Here is a 25,907-nt window from a genome sequence, read left to right as displayed (position 1 = left end):
GTATTCTCTAGTGAGTGGTTCACTGTCGCTCTAGTGCCTTTTCCCAGTTATTGTGGCTATTCGGGCAACCCCATGTTCAGGAAATCTCGATCCAGTGTTGTGCAGCATGGGCATAATCTTGGTTCACCGCCATAGACTACCCTCAGCCTGTGTAAAATCAGGCTATCAAGTGGCTCCCTGTTCTCTTCGTCAGTAGTAGTTGTAATACCGAGTGGGCTGGCGGCTCTGTGTGCTCCTGTCCCCAGAGGTTCCTGAGTGAGCACACTAATGCCTCATGCCTGAGCAATTGACTCGCCAAATGATTTTTCTGCTCCATCAGATCCTGCAGTGGGATACATGTGCCCAGGAGAAAGCAATCGTTGATCGCCACTATCCCTGCCTCTTTCCAAATCACCAGTTGGTTAGCTGTAAAATACATTACTGGGTTGCTGTAGGAAGCTGCCTCTCTATATAGTGCACTAAAGTACACTGTGCACTATGCAGACAGTCCAGTGGATACCCAATTGGTTTGCAGAGGCAAAAGTAGATTGGGCTAATGTATGAAAGTACTCTCTTTTTGGCATGGTTACCCCCACTTTTTGCCTGTTGTCAGTATGCTTTGACAGTTTTCACTAGGACCCTGCTAACCAGAACCCCAATAATTGTGCTCTCTCCCTCTAAATGTGCTTGCTTATGACTTTTGCACACCCCAAAATTGGCATATTGATGCCCTCTTGTAAGTCCCTAGTATATGCTACTTAGGTACCCAGGGCATTAGGGCATTGGGGCATGAGGGGTTCCCCCATGGGCTGCAACATGTATTGTGCCACCCATGGGAGCCTATGCGAAATGTGTCTGCAGCCCTGCCATTTTAGCCTGCGTGAAAAGGCGCATGCACCCTTTCACTACAGGTCACTGTACCAAGTCACTATAAGTCACCCATACGGTAGGCCCTCCTAGCTCAGAGAGCAGGGTGCAGGTTCATGTGTGTAAGGACACCCCTGCATGAGCAGAGGTGCCCCTACGAACTCAAGTTCCAGTGCAGGGAAGACATTTTATCCGTGTAATGTACACAGTTCACTACCTGTGTCCAGATACATAATGGTAACTCCGAACATGGGCATGTTTGGTATCAAACATGTCAGAATCATACCCCAACACTGTTGTCAGTATTGTCTGTATGATTCCAAGTACTCTGGGGGCTCCTTAAAAGACCCCCATCATTGCTCCTAACAGTCTTCTGGGATTTTCCAGGCAGCCCGCGCTTCTGCCACCCCCCAGACAGGTTTCCGCCCTCTTGTTGATTGACCAGCTCAGGCAGAGGAAGGCAGAATGAAGGATTTCCTGTAGGAGAGGGAGGTAACACCCACTCCCTTGGAAACAGGTGTTACATGGCTTGGGAGGGGTATCCTCCCCAAGCCACTGGTACGCTTTAAAGGCACATTTGGTGCCCTGCTTGCATAAACCGGTTTGCACCAGTTCTGGGTCCCCAGGTCCCTGCTCTGATGCCAAACTGGACAAAGGAAAAGGGAGTGACCACTTCCCTGACTATCACCACCCTAGGGGTGGTGCCAAGAGCTCCTCCTGGTTGCCACTGGATTCTGCCATCTTGAATCCGAAGGTGGGCAGATGCCCCTGGGAGCATCTGAGTGGCCTCCTGATAGGTGGTCAGCCTGCTGGATGACCAATCCCCCTTCCTGGGTTATTTAGGGTCTCCCTCTTGGATGGGTCCTCAGACTCCATGTGCAAGATTCCAGCAGGACACCTCTGCATCATTTACTTCATCTTCTGGCCACTGGACCCTCCAGGAAGCGACAATCTGCATCTTCAGCAACGGCTCTGCTCTGCAGGATTGTTTCTCCGCCTTCTTCCAGTAACCGCAACATTTTCCTGGCTGAGTATCCTCTGAGGGCGGAGAGTCTTCAGTCTGCGCAAGAAGTAAGGAGGAATCTCCCTTGGAGTGAAGGAATCACTCCACTGCATCCGCAGGCACCAACTGCAATTATGACCGGCTGCGTTTATCTGCTCTCCTCTGGAACTGCGTGGATCCTGCATCACAGGTCATGGTCTAGAGTGGTCTCCTTGGTCTGCTTTCCAACTTGGGAGACGGTAAGCCCTTGCCTCTCTTTGCAGAACAGTACCCTTGTGCACTACAACTCTTGCAGCTACCAAGGCTTGTTTGCTCCTCCTCCAAGGGAACTTCGGGCTCCATGTCGCCCCAGCCCCGAGCACTCCTTCCTGCAAAATCACATTCTCCTGCCTGCTGCTCCAGCGACGTGGGACTCATCTTCAAGTGTGCTGAGTGGGCCTCACTGCAACTCCTGTGCCTGCTGCCAGAGGGTTGCCTGTGAAGGGCTGCCTCCTCTTCTTGTGACTGCCCCAGCTGCTGAGCATCACCCTGGACTTCCCTCCATAGGTCGCGTCCAGTGGACCTTGCTGGTCCGCTTCAGCCTTGCAAACCTTCTCCACCTCTTCATTTGCCAAGGCTTGTTGCTGGTTTTCCAGCACCACTGACTACATCCAGACTGCTATTGTGGGACATCACTTGCATCACTTCTGGGACTTCTCTTTATCTCCTGTGCTGCACTGCTGACCTTCTTCGGCCACAGTCGACCTGGTCCTGCATCCACAGAAGGGTGGGTAGTGGCTCCTGCCACAACCTGACACTCCATGGACTGGACTGGTCCCCTTCCTTTGCAGGTCCTCTTCTGTCAGGATCCACCTTTGGGTCCTTCCAGTCTTGGTTGGGTCTCGCATAATCCTTTTCCAAAGTCCTTCTGTTGGTATTGGGGAAACCAGGTACTTACCTCTGCTCTCCTGGTCGCTGGGGGTCATGCTGGTACTCACCTCTTGGGGTTCCTAGTTACTCCAGCTACTTTCTGCTGATTCCTCTTCCTTGGGAGGGGTACTGCCTTTCACATTCCACTTTTTTAGTATATGGTTTGGCCCTCCCCTAGGGCCCTCATTGTTTACCTATACTTTTGCCAGTGCTTATTGCTTTCTATGCTCTTTATTGATTGCTAATGTGTATATATTAGTGTGTTTACTTACCTCCAGTTGGGGGATTGCCTATTCAGTAGTGTAGTATTTGTGTTACTATAATATAATGGCTGATTACGGAAGTTCTGTCCGAGGGAGCGGAAGTTCAGTCCGGAGGAGGGAGTGGAAGTTCTGTCCGGAGGAGGGAGTTTGAGCGCGGACTTTGTTTTCGCCAGGGTTGCGCACGGGGAACGTTCAAACTCCCGCACGGGGAGGAGGGAATTCCGAGAGCGTTCCCCGCCAACTGGAGACCCGCCAACCGCCGCCGGCAACGAGAGGAGGAAGGCAGCGAAGGCAGCGAGCGGCAGACGTTAGGGTGCCGCTGGACGAGAGGTCCGGCTGCACGGATGACAAGTAAGGGGGTGCAAAGGGTCTAGCGGATTAGAAACAGGGGTGCCCCATCCGAGTGGAAATCTTCCAGACAGGCTTTTCCACAAGGGAGCCCGTCCCGACGAGCTACCAAGGACCACCTCAGCCGCCATATAATCGAGAGGGACGTGCACCTCGGTGAGAGCGGGTCTTCTGCACCGATACGGCTCGTACTTCAGTTCGTGGAACCAGCTTCCTGGATTAAGAACACTCGGAGCCACCCGTGATTGGAATGGAGTTCGTATTGGGGTAGAGGCTGTTTGGCCTAGGAGGTGGAGCTCTTGTTCACTGGCTCTGCTGGCTCTGCTGGCTCTGCTGGCTCTGCTGGCTCTGCTGTCTTCCTGCCTGGAAGTCAGTCACAAGACGCTACCATACCATCGCAAACCAGCAACAACAAACTGCAGCACGTTAGCCAATTGTCAGCAATTGTCAGCAACATCAGGCTGCACTTTTGGTACTGGACAAACTGTTGTTTGAATCGGCTGCTTCTGCTGTTCAGTTAACTGTCTGCTGATGGTTCGTAGCTTAAAGCTAAACTCTGCCTCTCTTTTCGGAATCCACCAAATCACATGAATATTTTCTCTTCAGTGATACAGATGGTGCAGCAGTTTGTCTGAATTGTCTCATTTCTTGCTGGTCTTGCTCCACCGAATGCATTGACGGAAGCAGCTGGAATCACTTACCTTGCCCATCTTCTTAGAGCGTGAGCCCCTGCCTGAGAAGGACTCGCAACTCTGGTCATTTTTTTGCTTACCTTGCTACAGGACACAGGGCTGCCGGCTCGGTCCACCGCAACTTCGCGGCCGCCGCCGTTGTAGGCTGCCTGCTAAATCACGCTGGGAGGACTCCAATACCCAGAATCCTCTGGGTTTCCTGTGCGCCAAGTGGCGTGAAAGTGCTGTTACGCCCCCCGGGCCCTTAAATTGCAACAAGGTACACCGCACCGCGGGACGCGCGCGGGCGGGCGGGGCCGGGCTAAGTCCGGGCAAAGGGCGGGCCCTCTGTGGCCCTCTGAGGCCTGAAGAGACTGGACTGGGCACGGGACTCTGCCTAAACTGTAAATTAGCTGTATTACACCTTGATTACGCGGTTTTGTGTTTTGTATTGCTGAATTATAGCTAGTGGTACTTACTGCAACCAACCTATGATGGCTAACTGTAATAACTCCGCCAAAAATCTAGGGGCTACTATGCTTGATAACTACCTGGTTAAGGTGGTTAAAAAGATTAATAGCGATCGCAGAGTCTCCCTAGGGAAAGGAGATTCCCCCGTTCAGACACACCCTAGTTCCCTCCCACATATTGTGTCTACTTTTGAGGATCTGGGCGGCAACACTGATAAGGATATGATACTAACTGAGGCACAGATACATTCTAATCCCTTAGACTCAACGGGTATAATTGGCGTGAGCCCATTTAGCCCCGTGGTTATGGCAGTGACTCCCCCCCCAACCAGCAAGAGCAGTTAGGGCTTGTAGAAAGTCGTTGGGCAAAAGAGGAGTGGGGAAGGTCAGCAATTCTCGAAAGCCCCTCGAAGCAAAAACCCATACTATTAAAACAAAAGGATTAGACGGGGGATCTGATAAGCCAGTGGGTTGCTGTCATAACAGGCAGTATATAGAAAATATACTGGCAACAGTAGAGGACAAGTTAGCGACAAAAATGGCTGAAATTTTTAGCACATTATTGCTGAAAATCGAAGTACTTACCCAAGAGGTTCATAGTCTGAGGGTACAAGCAACATCGACATCAGCAGATGTACTAACGGTACCTCTAGATTTACCATCTGGAAATTGTGTTGAGCAGGCAATACTCGCGGGCAGCAGTTTAAGACATAAAGCCCCATGTAACGAAACAAGTTTGGAGGCGGAGCCCACTATACCTAGGGAACCCGAAGTGATTCGAGGGTCCCTAGAGGGTAGGCCTCAACTAACTCGAGTCCATAAGGAAGCAAGAGAGCACAACAATAATTATAATGTTAGGATTGATCTCCCACCGGAGGCCGCTCCATTTGTATGTATATTATCAGTAGTCCCAGAACTTAGTTCAGGTAAAAAAGAAGGTTACAATGACTTAAAAAACAAAGTAGCCTTCTGGCTTACTAAGAATAGACCCCTCCCCCCTACCATTGATGGTAAAATCTTAAATGTGAGAAGGGTGGGTTGGCTTGGCCACATGATTAAAGATATCCCAGGTGATCTGGTAATAGTTAATTTCAGGAGTACTAATGTGGTCCCTTTTTTGAGAGGCTGGTGCCCGCAACTTGCAGATGGTCCAATAGTCACGTGGGAACTATCAGATTTTTATCCTACGGTGTATCCCGAGGTGAACGTGCCTTCCCAGATTAACAAAAATGTCATCAACCCTCCTAGGGGTTGGTTCGCACCAGAAAGCATTGAACCCTTGATTACTGCCGGGAGATATGGGCCGTTATCCTGCCTAGATGAGAATGATTGACTCATCGGTAGAGAAGAAATAGTTAATTTAACTTTATTGAAATCCCCCCACATAGAAGATATAAGTTGGAAGGCTATTGCCACAGATCAAAGTAATAATCCTGACACTACCCCTGTTGGTACATTGTCTGCATTACCAAATTTTAGTACGGACTCACCCTCTGCTTTAGCTGAGCCTGATGATATGTTATCAAGGTATATATCCTGGAATATAGCCGGTCTGGAGTCCAGCCAGTGTATTCCTGATTGGAGGGACTTCATAGATCAGGGCGATATAATTGCATTCCAGGAAACATGGGCTATCACACCGATATTTCGGGTGGGGTATCTGAACTTTAGCAAGCCAGCAATTAGAGGCCAGAAAGGGCGTCCTGTTGGAGGTCTTACAATTTGGGTCCGCCAAAGTGCGGGTGTAAGAGTTGAAGAAGTGACAATTGATAGTCCAGACATAATTGCCTTAAAGATAAAGTCTAACCAAGGTACAAACATCCTGTTGGTTAATATTTATGTCAGGGGCCTCCAGGGAGGAAGGGTTTCTCCGACCCTCCTCCTGTTGGATGACATACTATCAGGAACAACGACCGATGGCCACAAGATTGTGATGGGGGATTTTAATACTTGTTTTGAGCCTTTGGGTATTGAGGACGGCCTGCTCACCGAGGATGAGGATCTATCCTGGGGTATTCCCCAACTCGAGATACCTCCGATTGCTAAGTGGTCGAGCTCAGCCACCTATATCAAGGGGCTATGCCTGGATATGGGTCTAAGAGCTGTTAATGGAAGGGTCAAGTCAGATAGGAAGGGCAGGCATACGTTCAACAACGGCAGACACAGTAGTCGTATCAACTATATTTTGGTCGATGTGAGGCAGTGGTTTGCAGTTGTTGATATGCTAGTTACGGAACGCCCAGAGAGTGATCATGACCCGCTGGTTTTGACCTTAAGGGATTCCAGCTTTCAGAGGTCTGAGGGCAGCGGTCCTAATACAACAGAAAAAGAGGTCATTGTGAGCAATGATACGCGCAGGGTACGCTGGCCCAAAATAGCTGTGGACGCTGGGGCCCGCAGGGCGATAAGATCCTTAGTGTCTAGTTCTGTGGAGCTTTTAAACAATTGTGGCTCACAGGACGAGATTAACAGCAAACTTATACGTACCCATTCTGACTTGTTTCAGGAACTTAAAAAGTTGTTCATCAAATTTATCCCTAAACAACCTAGGACCAAGAAATACTCATTCACTACCTGGTTTGATAAAGAGTGTAGCAAGACAAAAATAGTTCTCTTTGAGGCTATTAAAAACCAAAATCATAGCCAGATTAGATCTTGTAGAAAACTCTATAATGAGGCAAAACACAAAGCAAAACAAAAGTGGGACGAGGAACGCTGGCTTATGCTGTCAGAAGCCTGTGGTAAACGCAATATGCAACAGTTTTGGTACCTAATAAAATGGGGTATCTCGCAGGACGCCCACTATAGTCCAGCATCTGTCTCTAATCATCAGTGGGTAAAACATTTTGAGGATCAGTTTAAGTGTCATACAGTAGAAGTGACTATACCCTACTGTCTTGAGTCCGTCGAGCCGTTAATATTCTCAGTTACTGAAGTTATCAATTGCCTGCAAAACATTCCCAAAGGGAGGGCCCCTGGCCCAGATGGTATTCCAGCTGACATTTTTTTGGAAGACCAGGACCTGTGGGTACCTTATATACTCCACCTGGTGAATGCAGTTGCAGCAGGCGCTAAAATTCCTGACTCATGGTATGGGGCAGAAATCCTTCCTATATACAAGAAAGGCGATCGCTCAGTACCCTCAAATTACCGGCCTATCAGCCTTATTGATGCGATCCAAAAAATCATAGCTCGCCTTATTTTAGGGAGGATACAGGAATGGATAACAGACTCCGATATTTTGACTCCGCTGCAGGTGGGTTTTAGACCTCATGTAAGCACCCTTGATCAAGCCTTTCGTTTTGCCCTTTTATATTGGAAAACAGTCTTTTTGGGTAAGGGCAAGTTGTATGCAGCTTTTGTGGATCTAAGATCTGCATTCGACTTGGTCCCTAGGACTAAATTATGGGATTGCATACTGGAACAGGGAATGCCCAGGGCTCTAGTGCGACTCTTAATGAATCTTCATGCATACACTTATGCCCAAGTCCGCTGGGGTAAGCCTGGCGAGGTTACGGACAGGTTCCATGTTTTGAAAGGTGTTAGACAAGGATGTGTCCTGGCTCCCACTTTGTTTTCCCTGTTTATTAACGGGGTTACAAAATATTTTGCAACACATCCCACGGATGCTCCCCAGATAGCGGGAATGAAAGTACCATTGCTCATGTTCGCGGATGATACCTTGTTATTATCAAAGACAAGGCAAGGGCTCCAGCAGGCCCTACTCAGATTTGAGTTATTTTGTGACGAGCACGAGCTAGAAGTAAATGTTTTTAAAACAAAATTCATGGTACTAAGAGGTCGAACACAAACTGTGGCAAGGGTTAAAATGGGTGGTGCTATTCTTGAGCAAACTAATGAATTTACATATTTGGGTGTGCATTTTAGTGATAATTTTAGTTGGAAACCCCAGATTGATATCCAAGCACTTAAACATGTTCAATTAGGCGGTGCCCTTCTTAAGGAATATAAAAGATCATTTACCCGCCCTATGTCCCCACTTATGGAAATCTATGGGTCAAAAATTCTTCCCTCAGTCTTGTATGGGGCATAGCTTTGGGGTTATAGCAATCTGGACCGACTGATGCTGGCCCAAAATAGATTTACAAGAGGGGCGGTTGGTCTTCCGAGGTCATCCCCACGCATTCCGCTCCTTTATGACCTTGGGCTCCAACCGGTGGAAGATCAAGCCAGATTCCGGCCATTGGCCTTCTGGCGGAGGTTGTGGTCTACCCCAGAGCTGTCATTATATGCGAAAGCATGCCTCGAGGTAAGGGACACCCTAGGATCCGATAAGATTGGTTGGTTTAAGGGTGTTAGAACCACCCTTTGTGCCATGGGTCTAGGTGCCCTTTGGCACAACCCAGACTCAGCTACTTTTCCTTCAAAAAAAGAGTTGAAACAACTATATTGGGAATGGGTGGTAGGCACAAGACACTCATCCCTTATAGGTAGTTCCCTTACAACAACATTTGTACACATGAAAGATGTCTCTGCAATTGAAAAGTACTGGGATGTTATTACAAAACCTATGGACCGCATATTATATCACCAAGTTAGAGTGGGCTCAATACCATTAAGGTGTTTAACCTCAACCTGGGGCATTGGAGGCCCAGATAAATGCCCATTGTGTACTGAAATGCGGGAAAATGTGAGCCACTTGTTCTTTGTTTGTCCATTATATGCTGCCCCAAGGAAGAAGTGGTTGGTACCCCTATGCAAAAGTCTGGGCACACAATCGGCCGAGACTGCTTGTAGGATCCTTAAAACTGATCTTTCACCTACTATAGCAATAGGGGTGGCCAAATTCCTGGGGTGGGCATGGATAATTCGCTCTGAACTACTAAAACAGCTACATGTTTTAAATAAGTAAATTATCTTGAACTTTAGAACTAAGTTTTTAAAGTAATGTACTTCTTTTTTTAATATGTTAAAATATTTAACAAATGAAGCATTAGATAGATTTAATACGTTCTTAGTAGCTTTTATGAAATATTGTATTTATTGTTTAAATCATTAGCACTGATAATTTTATAAGTATTATGACGTGTAGCATGTCTTTTATGATGAAATATCGAATAAAGACTTCATGGAAAAAATGTTACTATAATAAAGCACTTTTATTTTTGTAACACTGTGTGGTTCTTTTCTGTATGATAGTGCTGTGTGACTATAGTGGTATTGCATAAGCTTTGCATGTCTCCTAGATAAGTCTTGGCTGCTCATCTACAGCTTCCTCCAGAGAATCCTGGCTTCCTAAACACTGCCTACACTTCACTAGTAGGGGATACTTGCCTGGTATAGGGTGATCACACCATAGATGTCCACCACACACCAGGCCAGCTTCCTACAACTCTATTTTTGTGGTAGTGTGGGCGAGCAGGTAAGCTTATAAATGGGTAGTGCTAAGCATCTGTTGTACTGACAGAGGCAATAAATGAGGCACACACTCAAGAATAAATTTGAGCCCAAATTAGAAAGATAACACTTCTTTTCATATATGTTTCAAACCCAGAAACTTCATAATCAGGTAAGTACGTTTTCAAGTATAAATATTTTGTAGATTCAAAAACTCAACACTTACTGTAATTCTCAGAGTTCTTGAATGTTAACCTTTGGAGGAAAACAATGTTCATCAAGCACCCAGTTAACAATGACTTACAAGGCCAATTACAGAAAGCAAAGGTTAGTACTGGGCACTGATCAGGACCACACCAGTAGGTCACTCCAGGTGGCACTGGGACAGCCGGGTGCAGCAGTGCAGTAAGGCACTGGGTGCCCAATGGTTTTCAATGGGAGTTGGTCCTTCAGAGAAACAGGCTGCAGGCTCTGGCTAGGAAGCCGGTCAGGGACAACAAGCAGGTAAGATAGTAGACGTGGGGTGCTGGAGGACGTAGGTGCACCATTGGTCCTTTTTTCCAGGGCCATAGGGCTACGGATGCAGGGGTGCCCTTAGGCATCGAGTTTTCTCGACCGGGAGCACTCGCGGTCAGAGGGTCCTGATAGCGGAGGCTGCAGTTGTCATCGGGGAGTCTGGCAGGGATGGACCCAGGGTGGACAACATTGGCATGGATGACCCACCTCAGGACGGGTTGTGGGTGACGGCTGCAGTGGTTGCTCGGGGTGTCAGGTTTTCTCCCACCACAAGGCTGCGGGAGAGCGATCCTGCTTGCAGAGGCTGCAGGCGACTTGGGTGAGTCCAAGATGGGTGAGACCACACTGGACTTGGTCTCTGGGCAACTGGGGAACCTTGTTGGCACCATTAGTTGGCTTTACCTCGGGGCATGGACATGGGGTGCAGTGGTCACTTCGGGTGTCGGGTCTTTGCCGTTCCAGAGGCTGCAGAGTCCTTTCTTGAGGCTTTGTTGTAGAGCAGGTCTGCCGCTCACGGGGGACTTGAGTCTTTACGTAAGGCAGGCAGTCTTCCTAGGTTTCTTAGAATCTCAGAGTCCTTTGAGGTCAGCAGGCAGTCCGGCACGGTCAGCTGGTTTTCAGGGGACGCTTCTAAGGTGCCTTCTGGGTGCATTTATCAATAAATCTGATATGTTTGATACCAAACATCCCAGGGTTCACATTTGTGGGGTGACTACAGGTTGACTAAACTCTGCTTGGTCGGGGCCATCTGATTGCGATTCTTTTGAGCCCTGCCTTGAAGTTCAGTTGTCCTCGTGGTTCATGCCCTTGAACTCTGTCAGCTCAGAGGCTGCTCACAAGGATGCCACTTTGTCTTGGTGCGTTTGGGATTTGGAGGGTTTGGACATTGTCCTGTCCAGTGTAGTCCGTCGGGGTCACCACTTGTTACTTTGGCATTCCTCACCGGAGGAAGCAGTCTGCCGGGGCCTCAGTGTTCGTGGATGGTATGCCTCTATCCAGGACCAGGCTTCCTCTGGGTACTGGCAGAAGTGCAACTTGCCATCCTCCAGGATTGTCAGTTTTGCGGGAAACATGAGAGAGTAGCTCAGGCCCTCCTGCCTTCTTGACTGTCAGAAAAGAAGCCTGTCTAGCCTGGACCACTGTTGTGTATCAGGGAACATCGTCACTTGGCTGTTGTTTACCCCAAAGGGGTATACCTCCCTGGCCCACTGTAGAATCATGTCTCTTTCCTTGTAGTGTAGCAAGCGAGCCACCACCGGCCTGGGTGGCCCTCACGGATCTGGTGGCTACGCTGGTACCCTGTGGATGAGCTGGATCAGGGCCACTGTGTCACATAGCCTTGTCCCCAGATACGCCACTATGTCCGACCCCTCACATCCCACGGGGAGGCCTACCACTCGGATATTGTTGTGCCAGTTGCAGCCCTCCGCATCCTCCGCTGGTTATTCCAATCGGTTAAATCGATCTGCCAGGCCCCTCAATTGGGCTCTCGTTGCTTTCTGCTCTGGTTGCAGCTCAGATAAAGCCACCTCCGATTCCTTAACTTTGTCCGACAGTTTACCATGGTCTGCTCTGAGCAAGCCCAGTTCTATTTCTACTGGTCAAATCTCTTTTTGGAACGTTGTTTTCATATCTGTTTTCGTATCTGTTATGGCAGTTAGGATTCTGTCTAGTGTATCCTGTAGGGGCTGAGGCAGTGTGCTCATCGTCATGATGGTGTCCAACCATAACGGTGCTCATGTGGAGAGCCTTATGACCGTTTTCTGCTTGCCCATCCATGCAACTCATCGGCCAGTCCGTCCCGCGGAGTCCTCTACCCAGATGGTTGGAGGATCGGTCCACCAGCGAACAATTCCCAGAGGGGGTGAGATCAGTCCATTTCAGAGGTCCCCCCACCATTCCTCTGGGCACCTTGCGAGGTTCCACCATCGTCACTCCTAGTAGTTGTGGAGTCTTTCCCCCCTGTCCAACAGAGGGCCTCCATCTCTCTAGAGAAGGCTTTATTGTTCCAGGAAGCCTGGAGGGAGGTTCTCAGTACTCCAAACAGAAGCCTCCGTGGTAGTCTGCACGGTAAGTCCGCAGGCCGTCTGGTGTAAATGGGGGGGATTCGCCAGGACCCTGCACCACCCCCTCCAACTCAATGCTCCCTGGGATTGTCAGGCGGCAGGTCCATAGAATAGGGTTTGTACTGTGGCAGTCAGTCCTCTAGGAGGGCCCCGGGAGAGTGTAACCCAGGAGGGTTCCCCTACAGGGAAGAAGAGAGCATTTCTCACTTGTAACTCCCTCCCCAACTCACCTCCATCTAGGGGAGTCCAAGGGCCCACAGTGTCTATCTCAGCAGAGGGCCGGGATAAAGAGTGCCCCTAGAGTGCTTCCTTATAGTTTCTTTTGTTATCCCCCAGTAGGATTGTCAATTTAGCCCAAGCATCGAGTGACTGCTCCTCACTGCCTCTGTGGTCCCAGGTGGCTCCAATTCACATGCGGGCCGTCTCCGCCTGATCGGAATATCTTTTCTACACTGGGCCATCGGCCCCACCCTCCGGAAGCTGCACGGCCAGCCCAGCACCTCTCTCAACCCCGCATGAGGCCGGTGCATAGCTCTGAGCAATAATTTGACCCATCCCCCACTGATGTTCAACAGCTGGTAAGTCTTGTCCAGCAGGCTTATCATCCTCACTGTCGCCACTCTCTGCCCACCACGCCATCACCCAGAACCCCCACCTCATCACAGGCCTGCCTGCTGGTTTGCTCGGCCAGCGTCTGCTGTCCGTATCGGGCAGGCAACACCCATGTCCTCCAGAGGTATGCGTCCAGCTCACAGCTCCTTATTTAAAGGGGCAAGCCGCAGGTCTGGACTCACGGGTGCAGTACTTAGGCACCCGCCTCCTAGTCCTCTTTGGACAGTGCTGCGGTATCCCAACAAGTCCCACGCCTCGACCGATCTCAGGCAATCCAGCAGTCACTGTGGGTTCTTCTGCCCACCCCCTGATGGTAGGATGGGGGAAGCAACAGTAGGCCAGGGTTAGGGTCGCCGATGCATTCTCCCTCGTGCAGATGTCAGGCCAGTGCAGAGCTTCCTGTTTAGGCTTCTATCGTAGCTTGCTTAGCCACACCAAAGTGCTTTATACGTGTTATACGATAATCATATTCATCTGTGTACATTGTATTATCTAACAATAGGTGGCTATATTTATTTTTTGTCAGAGCCACACATATTCAAATGCAATCATTATATTTACTCATACTAACTGTATTTATTGGGAACCCACTTTCATGTAAAGTTAGCCTAGCTTGTAACAAGGCCCGGGTAACATGAATTTCATTTTATTAAAATGTGTTGCCTGTATCTTGTTTTTCTATCCTATGCAGGTGTCTTATTGTGTGCCTCGTTAGCTAGTATAAGCTTATTGTTTGCTGTATTGAACTAATATTACCTTAAACCTAATAAGAAATCAGGCTCCGGACATGGAGACAGACGCTGGGAGGAATCCTCCTGTACCAGGCAAACCAGACTGATGTTACATCCAAAGTCGCTCAGATGGTTGTTCCTTTGTTCAGCCCTGGGAAACTGGGGAGTTTACCTGCTCCCAGATAATGGTTGTTCTCAAATGATTCATTTGGTAGGAACTGATATGGAGAGTCTTCTAGAAGTTTTGTGCTTTATTTCTGTGTTCCTTATAACAGTTTAGTAGACCATGTCCTGACTTCATGGAGAGAAGACATCTTCTCAACTGTGCTGATTTCCCCTGCCCAAGTATTGGGTTCATGCTTCATGGTTTATATGATACTGACACTTTCCTCACAGAATTTCCCCTTGACACTTTAAATACTTTATTGAGACTAGGAATGTTCCCTTATGGAATCTACTTGGTTGATATTTTGCTTGCTACATGTATTTCTATTTTGCATATCTTTCCTTTTAATATACACATTCAGACTGCAAGGTAATTTAATTACATATGCTCTTACAATATATTTTCATCAGTTTTGATGATTGATTGATCTTGCAACCTGAACTAGTTTGTTAATAAAAGTCTTAGGGCCTGATTCACAAAGGTAAACCTACACTTTGTGTAAGTTTACACTTTGCTGTTCACAAAGACATTTTACTAGTACAACCTTTACGACGACAGAGTCTCCACACATAAAAAGATAGGACAGTCCTATCTTTTTATGTGTGGAGACGCTACAGTCATAAAGATACTACTAGTAAAATACCTTTGTGAATAGCAAACAGTGTTATTGTAAACTTACACATAAGAACAAGTTTACCTTTGTGAATCAGGCCCTTAACGTTTGGACACCATCCTCTCTGTTGTATCTGTGGACCACATTGGTTTCACTGTACCTGAAATGTATTGCTAATCTTAGCTCCTTTCCTACACTTCAAGTCAACAATCAAAGTTCCAAGCGACAAGTGGAGGGGACTTTTTGATAACTCTCTTCTCCCTCAGACTCAAATGAACAAGGTAATGCCCACCAGTCTCCATTCTACCATGCCTTAGAAAATGCATTAAAACTGTTGTCACTTTCCAATAGCCACTGCATGTAACAGAGCCCATGTCCTCAATTTAGGATAATCTGGTTACGCACAGTTTCATTGTGCAGAAAAAGGCTTCCTTGCAGTCCTTGATGAACTCATGATTTTACTGTGGTTATCATATTCAGATCAGTTAGGCCAATGATGTGTGTACCTTACAATATTCCAAGATACTTACTTAAACAAAGTTCGAATGTTGAGAACTTTGCAGACTCTTTCGGATATTTCCCAAGCAATGCGTTCCATTAATGGTACCATCCTTTCATCCTTATTATAATGTCGTGAGATAATCCAGACCATCCGTATGGCATTCATCATGGAAGGAATCGTATCAACAACTATGTTGAATCCAGTACCATGAGTCAAATTCTGAAAAAAAGTTAAAATATTCTAATGTAGCTATGGTTCTATACATTTAAATGCAATTTCACCATGGTTCTGCATTAAAATACAGTGCACAAGTTAAATATTAACAAACATAGCTTAAATATCTCATAGACGTGAGCAAATAAAGCACCAAACTACAAAGGGCCTGATTCTTTACAATAAAACCATCATTGTAGAGTTAGTATTTTTGATTTATAAAGGAAAACAGTGATGCAGTAGATTCCAAAGAGAACTCATTATAGGCCTGGGAGGTGCACACTCACCATATTACTACTACCATCTCTATCAGCCTTTACTGTCAGGCAGAGAGGATAACAAACGGAGGATCCTTAGGTCAAGGCCTGTGCATCTAAGGTGCCTCTAGAACACAGGCTTTCATGAGCAACTTGCTCTAGATGGCTTCAACTATTTTAGATATACAATGGGGAAACATAACTCAGCACTTTACAAAGTACTGTATTCCTGTCCAGTATAGCTCTGTTTGACTCAACTGAACAGGCATAAGGCACATGGAAATACACATGAGGTGTACTGCAAAGTGACATGGAAAAACCTTTGCCTCCAGCTTTCCCTATTGGTCAACAATTGCAGAGGGGCCATTCAGCTTGTGTTGTTGGCCCCTGTCTGTTGTAGTTGTGGACTTTCATATGATTTACTGATTTGGCCACTCTCTCATTTATGACAAGCCTTGCCAAAAAGAATCTTTCCTTCTTATATGACCAATCAGGAGGATTCTCCTTTTCATTTGTGCTAACCCATATGCACCAGTAATTGGGTTTGTTGACCAGCAACCTCAACTCTCAATATACACCTCTCAGATGGCCCGATATCATGGGGTTGTTCCTCAGATAAGTCTAGGTTTTCACCTAACAGCACTAAGCATTCAGGGTTTCAATTCTGGCAGTATATGGGAGGATTCACAATTTTCTGCAGGTTTGGTGCAGTTGGCTAGAAGAACGAGGCCTCTCAATCACATGAGTGCTGACCCACTCACTTAGCAGCATAACTCATCACAGGACTGAAGAGGGCAGACCAGGTGTCTCCCACCTTCTCTAAACTCCACGGACTTCCAGTCAAGGCCAGATAGTAGGTGAAGATCCTCTGTTGTGAAGCTGAATATATATTCCTACTCAGCCCAGCTGCTCCTATTCCAAAGAAGTTCTACATAGATACTCTATCTGCAGGACAACACCTGTTTAACATCCCATCTACCAACGTGTCAGCTATTCAGATAGAATTTTCACCATTCAGAACTCTTTATCCAGTCTTACTGACACTGTAGCACATTGGGTGACTTTGTCAGCTTTCACTCTGTCATCTTTCACCCAACCTCCATCACCGAGACTACCCCCATGCTCACTTTATCTCAATTTTCTGTTTTTAAGGTATTTTGATATAGCACTTTGAAGAGAATTTATTGTATCAGGACAATACTCAACATGAGGTGCTATACATAGAACAGTTTGGTATGTGCATTTAAGTTGAGAACAAATCACTCAAAGCAGTATATACTGTAAACAGTAAGAAGCATGTACGGATGGATTTTAGAATTCTTCATTAAACATGTCACAATGTGAGGCATAGGGAAATGATTGTGGCATTTTTGGCACCTCATCTCATCTTTTCAAAGGCTGAAGCTGGGATTAGTATCTTAGTTCATGGGATCCAAGGTCAGCAACTTAGCCAATACTAGACTGCTTCTCCTGCACGTTTGACCCCACTCTCCACACACACACTTAGAGATTAATGAAGATACACTTCTTGTCATACTGGGCAAAATACAAATCATTTTAAATTACACATTTCCAACCGCATAAGTTAATATGAAATGTAGTTTTCAGCCCTGTGATGCAGCCCTAAGAAGGCATGAAGACTAAACAAAAACAGGGAACATGGATGTGTGTACATCCATTACATCTAGAGCACATGCACACTTGATTTGTGAACTTAAATGCAGGCACAAGGGTGAACAAATCATAAGCAGTCTGGTGCAGAGCAAGTTGTTAAGGGAATGAATAGATAATCAAAGTAGGGCATATACCCTGCCATCAGGAAAAGCAGTATTACTTGCAGCAGGTATGAGGTGTAGATTTGAACTTCCTTATTCAGCAGACCCTCTCCGTGCACTGTGTTTGCTGGAGACAGCATTCAGAGATGTTGAATTGGGGGCTGTCTAGGACAGGAAATGATGACACCTATTGACTATTATTTCAGATCAGAGGCCTCTTCCTAGAGGAGAGAGCAGACTTGATGGAACCAGACAGAGGAAACTGGAAGGAAACTATAACTTGTGAAGATATAGAAATAAGGTGTTTTTTGCAAGGCTCACTGGTCAGAGAAGAACAAGTTACTTACCTTCAGTAACTCTTTATCGGGTAGAGACTCTATCTAGTCACAGATTTTTTACCTTAGAGTAACCCCCAGGCAGAATATTGGATCTGGAAACGTTTTGAGCAGTACCTCTGAATTCACGTAGGTGACAGCTTCAGCTCAGCATCATCTATGGTGGAAGAGACATGCATGGTGCCTATATAGGTGCCAACCCAACACACGGACATCAGTTACTTTTTGCAACAAAAGCGCAGAGCCACAGAGTTTCCTGATGTACGAGTGTACAGACACTAAGGACCTCATAAGTGTTACCCCATATGTAGAAATCCATTTACAGAGCAGGGAGGATGGGAGGGTTGGTAAAGAAACTGCAGCTAGATAGTTTTTACCAGATAAAGCGTTACTGAAGGTAAGTAACTTGTTCTTCTGACAGAGACTTCTAGCCTCAGATTCCTTACCTTAGGATAGATACCCAAGCAATACTTCTCTGAAGGTAGGTCTGCAATCACATTTAGACTAAGAAATTCTGGAGGACTGAACGGGGTAAAGTGGCAGTCAAGACGGACCTGACTGTCCAGGCAGGAGTGCTTGATAAATGTGTGCACTGATGACCACATCGCAGCCTGACAGACACCCAGGACAGAGACTCCATGAGCTAACACAGTGGTCCCAGCTTTAATGGAATGGGTACGGAGCCCTCAGGGGGTTGCTCCAATAGAGAGTACAATCCATTGTGAGATGGTCCTTTTCTGAACGGCCTTTCCTTTCTTTGCTCCAGAGAACCCAATGAAAAGTTGATTGTCTAAGCAGTATTTTTTTTATTATGATCAATGTAGAAAATTAATGCTTTTTTTGGGTCTAGTGAATGGAGTCTCTCCTCCACTTTGTAAAGGTGAGGCAGAGTAAGTAAGGTTGGCAGAGTGATGGCCTGGCCCATGTGGAACAGTGTCACCACTTCCTGCAGAAAAGAAGCATCTGTTCTCAGAACTCGTTTGGAAAAAATGTGGTGTGTGGACAATGCATGGATAGTGCCTGCAGTTCCCTATTCCTCCTGGCTGATGTAATGGACAATAGAAATGTAGTTTTATAATCAGAAATTGTAAAGAGCAGTTGTAGGGAGGCTCAAAGGGCAAGCACATCAACAGTGTTAAACCAGATTCAAAACAGATTGAGGCATGATGGAAGCATTTGCTGGGATCAGATGTTGTAGACTTTTTATGAATCGAGTCACAACAGGTGACTTAAACAAGGAGGGCTGATCCTGCAACTGCAAGAATGCCAATATGGCAAAAAAGATATCCTTTAACTGCGCCCAAAGCAAAGCCTTGCTGGACTAATGAAAGATCAATTAACAAAACCTCTGACAGAGGTGCAGAAAGTAGATCAACCTTTTTGGTAGTACACCACGCCACAAATTTGCCCCATTGGCAGGCGTCTACAGTCTTGGTTGAGGGATGCCTGGCTGAAAGAAAGACAGACCAAAATTCAGCAGGGAAGTAAAAAACTGTCAATTGCCAACACTCAATCTCAATGCATGTATGGTGGAGAGTGAGCAGGTCCAGATGCAAGATCCTGCGCTGTTACTCTGGCAGGAGATCTTCCCAAGAGGACAGCCTGATAGGAGGACTGATGCTCAGGCTCAGAAATTTGGGATACCATACTCTCCATGCCAAATCCAGGGCCACAAGAATAACTTGGGCCCAGTCATTCCTTATCTTTTTGAGAACTCTGGGCAGGAGCGGTATCAGCAGGAAGGCCTACAGGAAGCCTGAACTCCACTCAACGCAAAATATATCTCCAAGGGACAGTCAGCTTGGAAACTCTAAGTGCTGACATTGCACGTTCTCATGGGTGGCAAACAGATAAACAGATCTAACCAAGGTTCTTCCCAATCTTTGATGAGGCGATGTACCACCTCTGGATGGAGCCGTCATTTGTGACCTGCTACACATCGATGACTGAGTTCCTCTGCTTAGGCATTCAGAGAGCCCACCAGATGTCGAGCCACCAGGGAAATGCCTTGATGCTCCAGCCATGTCCAGAGGCACAGAGGCTCTTGACACAGGGTCCACGACTTCACCCCGCTCTGCCTGCTTGTGCAATACCAAATGGCGGTGGTGTTGTCCATGAACACCTGAAGCAGTCTTCCTTTGATAGAAGGAAAAAAGGCTTTCAATGCCACTTGGATCTTTCTCAGCTCCAAAGGGTTTATGTGGAGCTGGCGTCTGCCAGGGATCGGATTCCTCTGATCCCCACCACTCCCAGATTGCCGCCGTATCCCAGAAGTGACAGATCTGTCACCACAGTCAGTTCTGGGTGACTTCAGGTCCCACTGCAGAGACCACATATGCCAGTGGGCATGAGTCACTAGCAGGATGCAGGAGGCCATGAAGCCCAGCAGACTCTGAGTCAGTCTCACCGAAATCCAAGATAGATACTGCAACATCAGAATCATATCCTGGACTCACCTTTAGGGAGGATATGCCTCAAACTTCACTGTACCTATAACAACTGTGATGAGAGGGAGCCTCTGAGAGTCAGGTGTGACTTTTTCATATTTATAGTGAACCCCAGAGAATGCAGGAGGTCAGCTGTAGTCTGGAGGTGGGAGATGACTACCTGGAGCGAGCCTGCCTTCAACAGCCAATCATGGAGGTAGGGGAAGACTCGGACCCCTGATCTCAGCAGGTGTGCAGTGCAACAACCGGCATCATCTTGGTGAACACCCGAGGGGCGCAAGTAAGGTCAAAAGGAAACACAGTATACTGATCATGCTAGTGGCCCAAAGTGACACACAGCTAGCATCTGTGGGCAGGCAGGATCAGAATGTGGAACTAGGTGTCCTACAAGTCCAATGCTACCATCCAGTCTCCAGGCTGGGTGGTCCTCTGGTTGTGTGTTCCACAAGGCTTGTGGAAATCACACCTGTGGCCACAAAAGGACTGGGGAATCTGTTGGGCTTGATGGCTGGTGGCAGAAATGGATGCAGTTGGTAGACCCTACTGTAGCCACAGAAGGGGCAAACAGCAGAGTGGGGTTGACGTGGAACTATAGAGAGGCCCAAGGACCCAACAGAAGCTCGGCTGTCCTTAAAGCTCTCCAGCACTGAATATGCCTCGTCTCCGAACAGACAGATATCACCGAAAGGCAAGTCTATAAGGGTTGCCTGGCTGTTCCCCGAAAAGCTAGTCGATCTTAGCCATACATGGTGTCTGAGTGCCAATGATGATGCAATAGCTCTGCCTAGCGAGTCAGTAGTATCCAGTATGCAGCGAATGGTGACCTTTGCTGTGTCTCTGCCAGCTGCAATAGCTTGTGACAGTAAGTCTCAGGCCTCCTTAGAGACAATGGGCAGCACTTGCGCAATCAAATCCCTTACCTTATGGGCGTATCGCCCCAATAGGCATGCAATGTTTACCAACCCCATGTGCAAGGCTGGCTGAAGAGAACACCCTCTTACCAAAGGGATCCAGCCTCTTGGATTACCTCTAGGGTGGAGTGGTAGAGAATGTGCCAGGGTTGACTTTATATGTGGAGGCCTAGACAACCAGACTCTCGGTGGTAGGATGCTGTGTGAGGAAAGCTGGGTCCCCAACCAAGAGTGAGGCCATGGTGGCCAAACATTATCCTGTGCAAAGATTCCCCTGTGCAGAGCTTGGGCCTTTCCCTAAGCAGTATATCAGTGACTGTTTTTGTTAAAAAGGAGAAGGAGTCCTAAGGGGACGAGGTCCGGTTGAAGCATCTCTGTCAATACATTTGTCTTGACTGCCACCAAGGGCAGAGTAAGGTTCAGGATCGCAGCCGCTCTTCTCACCACCATAGCAAATGAAGTCCTTCCTCCTTAGCCACAATAGAGGAGAGACCAGGCCAGTGCCTGATGAGGTGTCCAGACCACTGGAATCCACCAATTCCTCCTACCCAAAATCTTTGGCCTTATTAAGAGGGTTGGTGTAACCATAGGGATCCTCCCCAACCATACTCCTCTCCAGGCCTGTCAAAGAAAGGAGGCACATGCTCTGACTAAGAAGGCGAGTGCCAGCCGGAGATGATGCTGGATGACACCAATCCAGCTCCGTATCACAATCAGGCATGCTTATGGGGCTGGTGGCGCCAGGAACAACACCACTGGACCAGACTCCAGGGAAGATCCAGCGGTCTTGCAATTGGAGTCATTCTGGTTCCAGAACCGGATGCAAGGGGCACAACTGGTGCAGAGAGCAAACCCAGAGGTGGCAATCAAGTGGGGGTACCAGCCAAACCCATGGGGCCCAAAGGCACTCCAGAGGTGTCAGCTACTGATAAATGAGGTGCATGGTCACATAGTTATTGGAGTGGGGTGGGTCGCTGTAGATCAGGGAAGTACGGAGTGGACCAAAAGACAGACTCCACATAGGGGCAGGGCCTAGAGTGACATAGTTCCCTTGCCTCCCTTGATGGACACAGAGCCGAATGACACCAGCTACCAGCATGTAGAGATACTGCTGGAAAAGCTTCTCGAGATTATTCTAAGGTGAATCTACAGCTAGAAGGAATATCACTCACTACTGATAATTAAAATGTAGGAAAGTACCCTCTTTCTTGGCATGGTTACCCCCATTTTCTGCCTGTTGTCAGTGTGTTTGACTGTGTTCACTGGGATCCTGCTAACCAGGACCCCAGTGATTATGCTCTCTCCTCTCAAACTTGGTTACTTGAATCACTTGCACCCTAGTATATGGTATCTAGGTACCCAGGGCATTGGGGTGCCAGGGGATCCCCCATGGGCTGCAGCATGTATTATGCCACCCATGGGGAGCCCATGCAAAGTGTATATGCAGGCCTGCCATTGCAGCCTGCATCAAAGAGTGCATGCACCCTTTTCACTACAGGTCACTGCACCAAGTCACTGCAAGTCACCCCTCTGGCAGCCTCTTCTAGCCCAGAGGGCAAGGTGCAAGTACCTGTGTGTGAGGGCACCCCTGCACTAGCAGAGGTGCCCCCACGAACTCCAGTTCCATTCACCTGGACTTTGTGAGTGCGGGGACGGCATTTTATGTGTGTACTAGACATAGGTTACTACCTATATCCAGCTACATAATGATAGCTCCGAACCTAGGCATGTTTGGTATCAAACATGTCAGAATCATACCCCAGTACTGTTGCCAGTATTTGAAGTATGATTCCATGCACTCTGGGGGCTCCTTAGAGGACTACAAGCATTGCTGTTACCAGCCTTCTGGAGGTTTCTGGGCAGCCCCAGCTGCTGCCACCCCTCAGACAGGTTTCTGCCCTCCTGCTGCTTGAACAGCTCAAGTCCAAGAAGGCAGAACTAGGAATTCATTTGGGAGAGGGGGGCAACACCCTCTCCCTTTGGAAATAGGTGGTAGATGGATTGGGAGGGGTAGACTTCCCAAGCCATTGGTATGCTTTGAAGGGCATATTTGATGCCCTCTGTGCAAAAACCAATCTACACCGATTCAGGGACCCCTAGACCTTGCTCTGGCGTGAAACTGGACAATAGAAAGGGGAGTGACCACTCCCCTGTCCATCACCACCCTAGGGTTGAGGCCCAGAGCTCCTTCAGAGGGTCCCTGGGTCCTGCCATCTTGAATCCAAGGTTGGCAGGGACCTCCGGGAGCATCTGAGTGGCCAGGTCTGGCAGTTGACGTCAGATCCGCCTCCTGAAAGGTGATCTCCAGGCTAGGTGATCAATCTCCCTTTCAGGGCTATTTAGGGTCTCTCTCTTGGGTGGGTCCTCAGATTCGGCTTGCAAGATTCCAGCAGGACTCCTCTGCAACCTCTACTTCGACTTCCAGCCACTGGAACCACGACTGGACCCTCTAGGAACAAACAATCTGCACCCACAACAAAGACTCTTCTTGCAACATTGTTTCCACTGCTCCTTCCAGCTTCTGCAACATTTTCCTGGTTGTGCATCCTCTGAGGGCAGCAAGTCTTCAGCCTGCACGAGAAGGAAGAAGGAATCTCCCTTGGAGTGAAGGAGTTACTCCCCTACATCCGCAGGCACCAAATGCAATGATGACCGGCTGCATGGATCTCCTCTCATCCTGAGCTGTGTGGATCCTGCATCATGGGTGGTGGTCCGGAGTAGTCCTCTTGGTCCTCTCTGCCAGCTGTCCAACTTTGGTAGAGGTAAGCCTTTGCCATCCCACGCAGGACAGTACCCCCGAGTACTCTCTTGCAGCTACAAAGGCTTGTTGACATCTCCTTCAAGGGATCTTCAGGCTCCATGTAGCACCAACCCCACGCACTCCTTCCTGCGATGCGCAGTCCTCTGCAAGCTTCTCCTGCGGCGTGGGACCCTTCTCCAGTTGTGCTTCGTGGGCTCCAGTGTGACTCCTGGTTCCTCTTCCAGTGGGTCTCCTGTGGGGCTGCTGCCTATTCTTCTGTAGACTCTCTGCCTTGCTGAGGGTCCCCCTAGAACTCCCCGCCCCCCCCCCCCATTGGTTGAGTCCTCCTGGACCTTGCTGGTCCCCGTAAGCTCTACTTTTGTTTCACTGCGACTTCTGCCTTGCCAAGGCTTGTTGGTGGCTTTTCCATGCCACTGACCGACTGCAATCATCCATCCGGCGTGGTGCGTCGACGGAATCTTCCAGAAACTCTTCACCTGCTCCAGGGCTGCATTCCTGACCGTCTTCATCCTGCTGTCAAACAACTCCTGCAACCATAGTTGGGTTTGAGTGGCTCCTGCCCCCACTGGACACTTCTTTGACTTCTGGACTTGGTCCCCTTCTTTCACAGGTTTTCCTCTTCAGGAATCCACCGCTGGTTTCTTTGCATTTTCTTCTTTTCCTTCCTTTTGGGTGGTTTGGGGAAAATCCAGTAACTTACTCCTTTTTTCCTGGTCACTGGGTGGGTGCTGTGGTACTTACCTTTGGGGTTTCCTAGTTCCCCCAGCTCCCCTCTATACTTCCCACTTACCTAGGTGAGGGTCCTGTATTCGCATTCCATTTTATTAGTATATGGTTTGGGCTCCCCCTAGGGTCACTATTGCCTATTGCTATTTGCACTGTTTTCTAACACTTTCTATGCCTATTGCTGATTACTAGTGTACATATCTAGTGTTACTTACCTCCTACTGGAGGGTTGCCTCTCTATTACTATTTTGGTAATTGTGTCACTAAAATAAAGTACCTTTTATTTTTAACACTGAGTGTTTTCTTTCATGTGTGTAAGTGCTGTGTTACTACAGTGGTATTGCATGAGCTTTGCATGTTTCCTAGACAGGCCTTGGCTGCTCATCCACAACTACCTCTAGAGAGCCTGGCTTATAGACACTGCCTACACTAAACTAATAGGGGATAACTGGACCTGGTATAAGGTGCGAGTACCTTAGTTACCCACCACACCCAGGCCAGCTTCCTACATAAAGTGACAATTGTCTGGGAGGAACTTCTAGAAGGTCAGGAGAATGTAGGAGAGGCCAGCTAGGAAAGAATGTTGCTCCTTTTATAAACTAGAAAGATGAGGAGTCTCAGGGATTCGAGAAAAATATTGGGCTCGCGTGGAAGGATGAGGGTGAGGGTGAGAAGTACCATGAGGTAGGCCAATTTGCTTTTGCACTGGCAGGACAGCAACCTACTAAGCACTTTGTCTCTCACCGTTGTATATGCTGGATGCAAATCTGGCTAGGTTCAGTGGCACAACGCAAGAGGATTCAGGAGTGAGCCACAGCATAAAATGTTGGCTTCACTTGGTCAAGTAGTAGTAGGTGGAAACTGGTACCTTTAAAGAATAAGTGGTTACTGCGCAGGTTGCCAGCCCGAATTGCTCTCCCACATCCTTCTTTGGTTTGGGGCATTAACAATAATAGGTGCATTGCTACTGCTTATGTACTAATTCCCATCCTTACCCTTATAGCATCCTTTTACTTATTTGACACCACCTCTACTTGAAGTATGATGCCATGTACGTTACTGAGCTTTCTTTAATTACCACACTCTTTTGGTGAACATGCGAGTTACCCTATGGCTAGGCTAGTTTTGTATTGCTCCCTCTATTTTTAGATCCTTATTACAATTATAATTGTGTGCCTATTTCTCACATACCCTCGCCCAACACACTGCAAGGTGCTGTATCCCATGATATCCACACCTCGTAGTCAACACATACAACATGAAAACACTTCGCACATAGGTGTCACGACTCACGTGCTGCTTGCGCCTGGAATTTGCAGATCTGGTGGCGTGAATCTTCAATGTTCGGCTTTGGCCCAAAAAGGGGCGACTCTTTCTGGTAGCCACGGTGCTGTAGGCAATGGAGACA

The 25,907-nt window shown here is 47.7% G+C and overlaps 1 protein-coding gene across 1 annotated transcript in view; it reads right to left on the bottom strand.

Annotated features, from left to right (window-relative positions):
- Window positions 1-25,907, bottom strand: part of DNAH10 (dynein axonemal heavy chain 10) — a 1,282,131-nt gene that overhangs the window by 1,059,527 nt on the left and 196,697 nt on the right. The window contains exon 9 of the mRNA XM_069215014.1: window positions 15,103-15,293. Within this exon, the coding sequence (XP_069071115.1) occupies window positions 15,103-15,293 (191 nt within the window). The remainder of the gene's footprint in view (window positions 1-15,102; window positions 15,294-25,907) is intronic.

This window comes from Pleurodeles waltl, chromosome 11 (genome assembly GCF_031143425.1).
Source record: "Pleurodeles waltl isolate 20211129_DDA chromosome 11, aPleWal1.hap1.20221129, whole genome shotgun sequence".
In the NCBI taxonomy this organism is placed as follows: domain Eukaryota; kingdom Metazoa; phylum Chordata; class Amphibia; order Caudata; family Salamandridae; genus Pleurodeles; species Pleurodeles waltl.
Note: the sequence above shows the minus strand (reverse complement) of the source record. Positions and strands in the feature narration are given on the sequence as shown.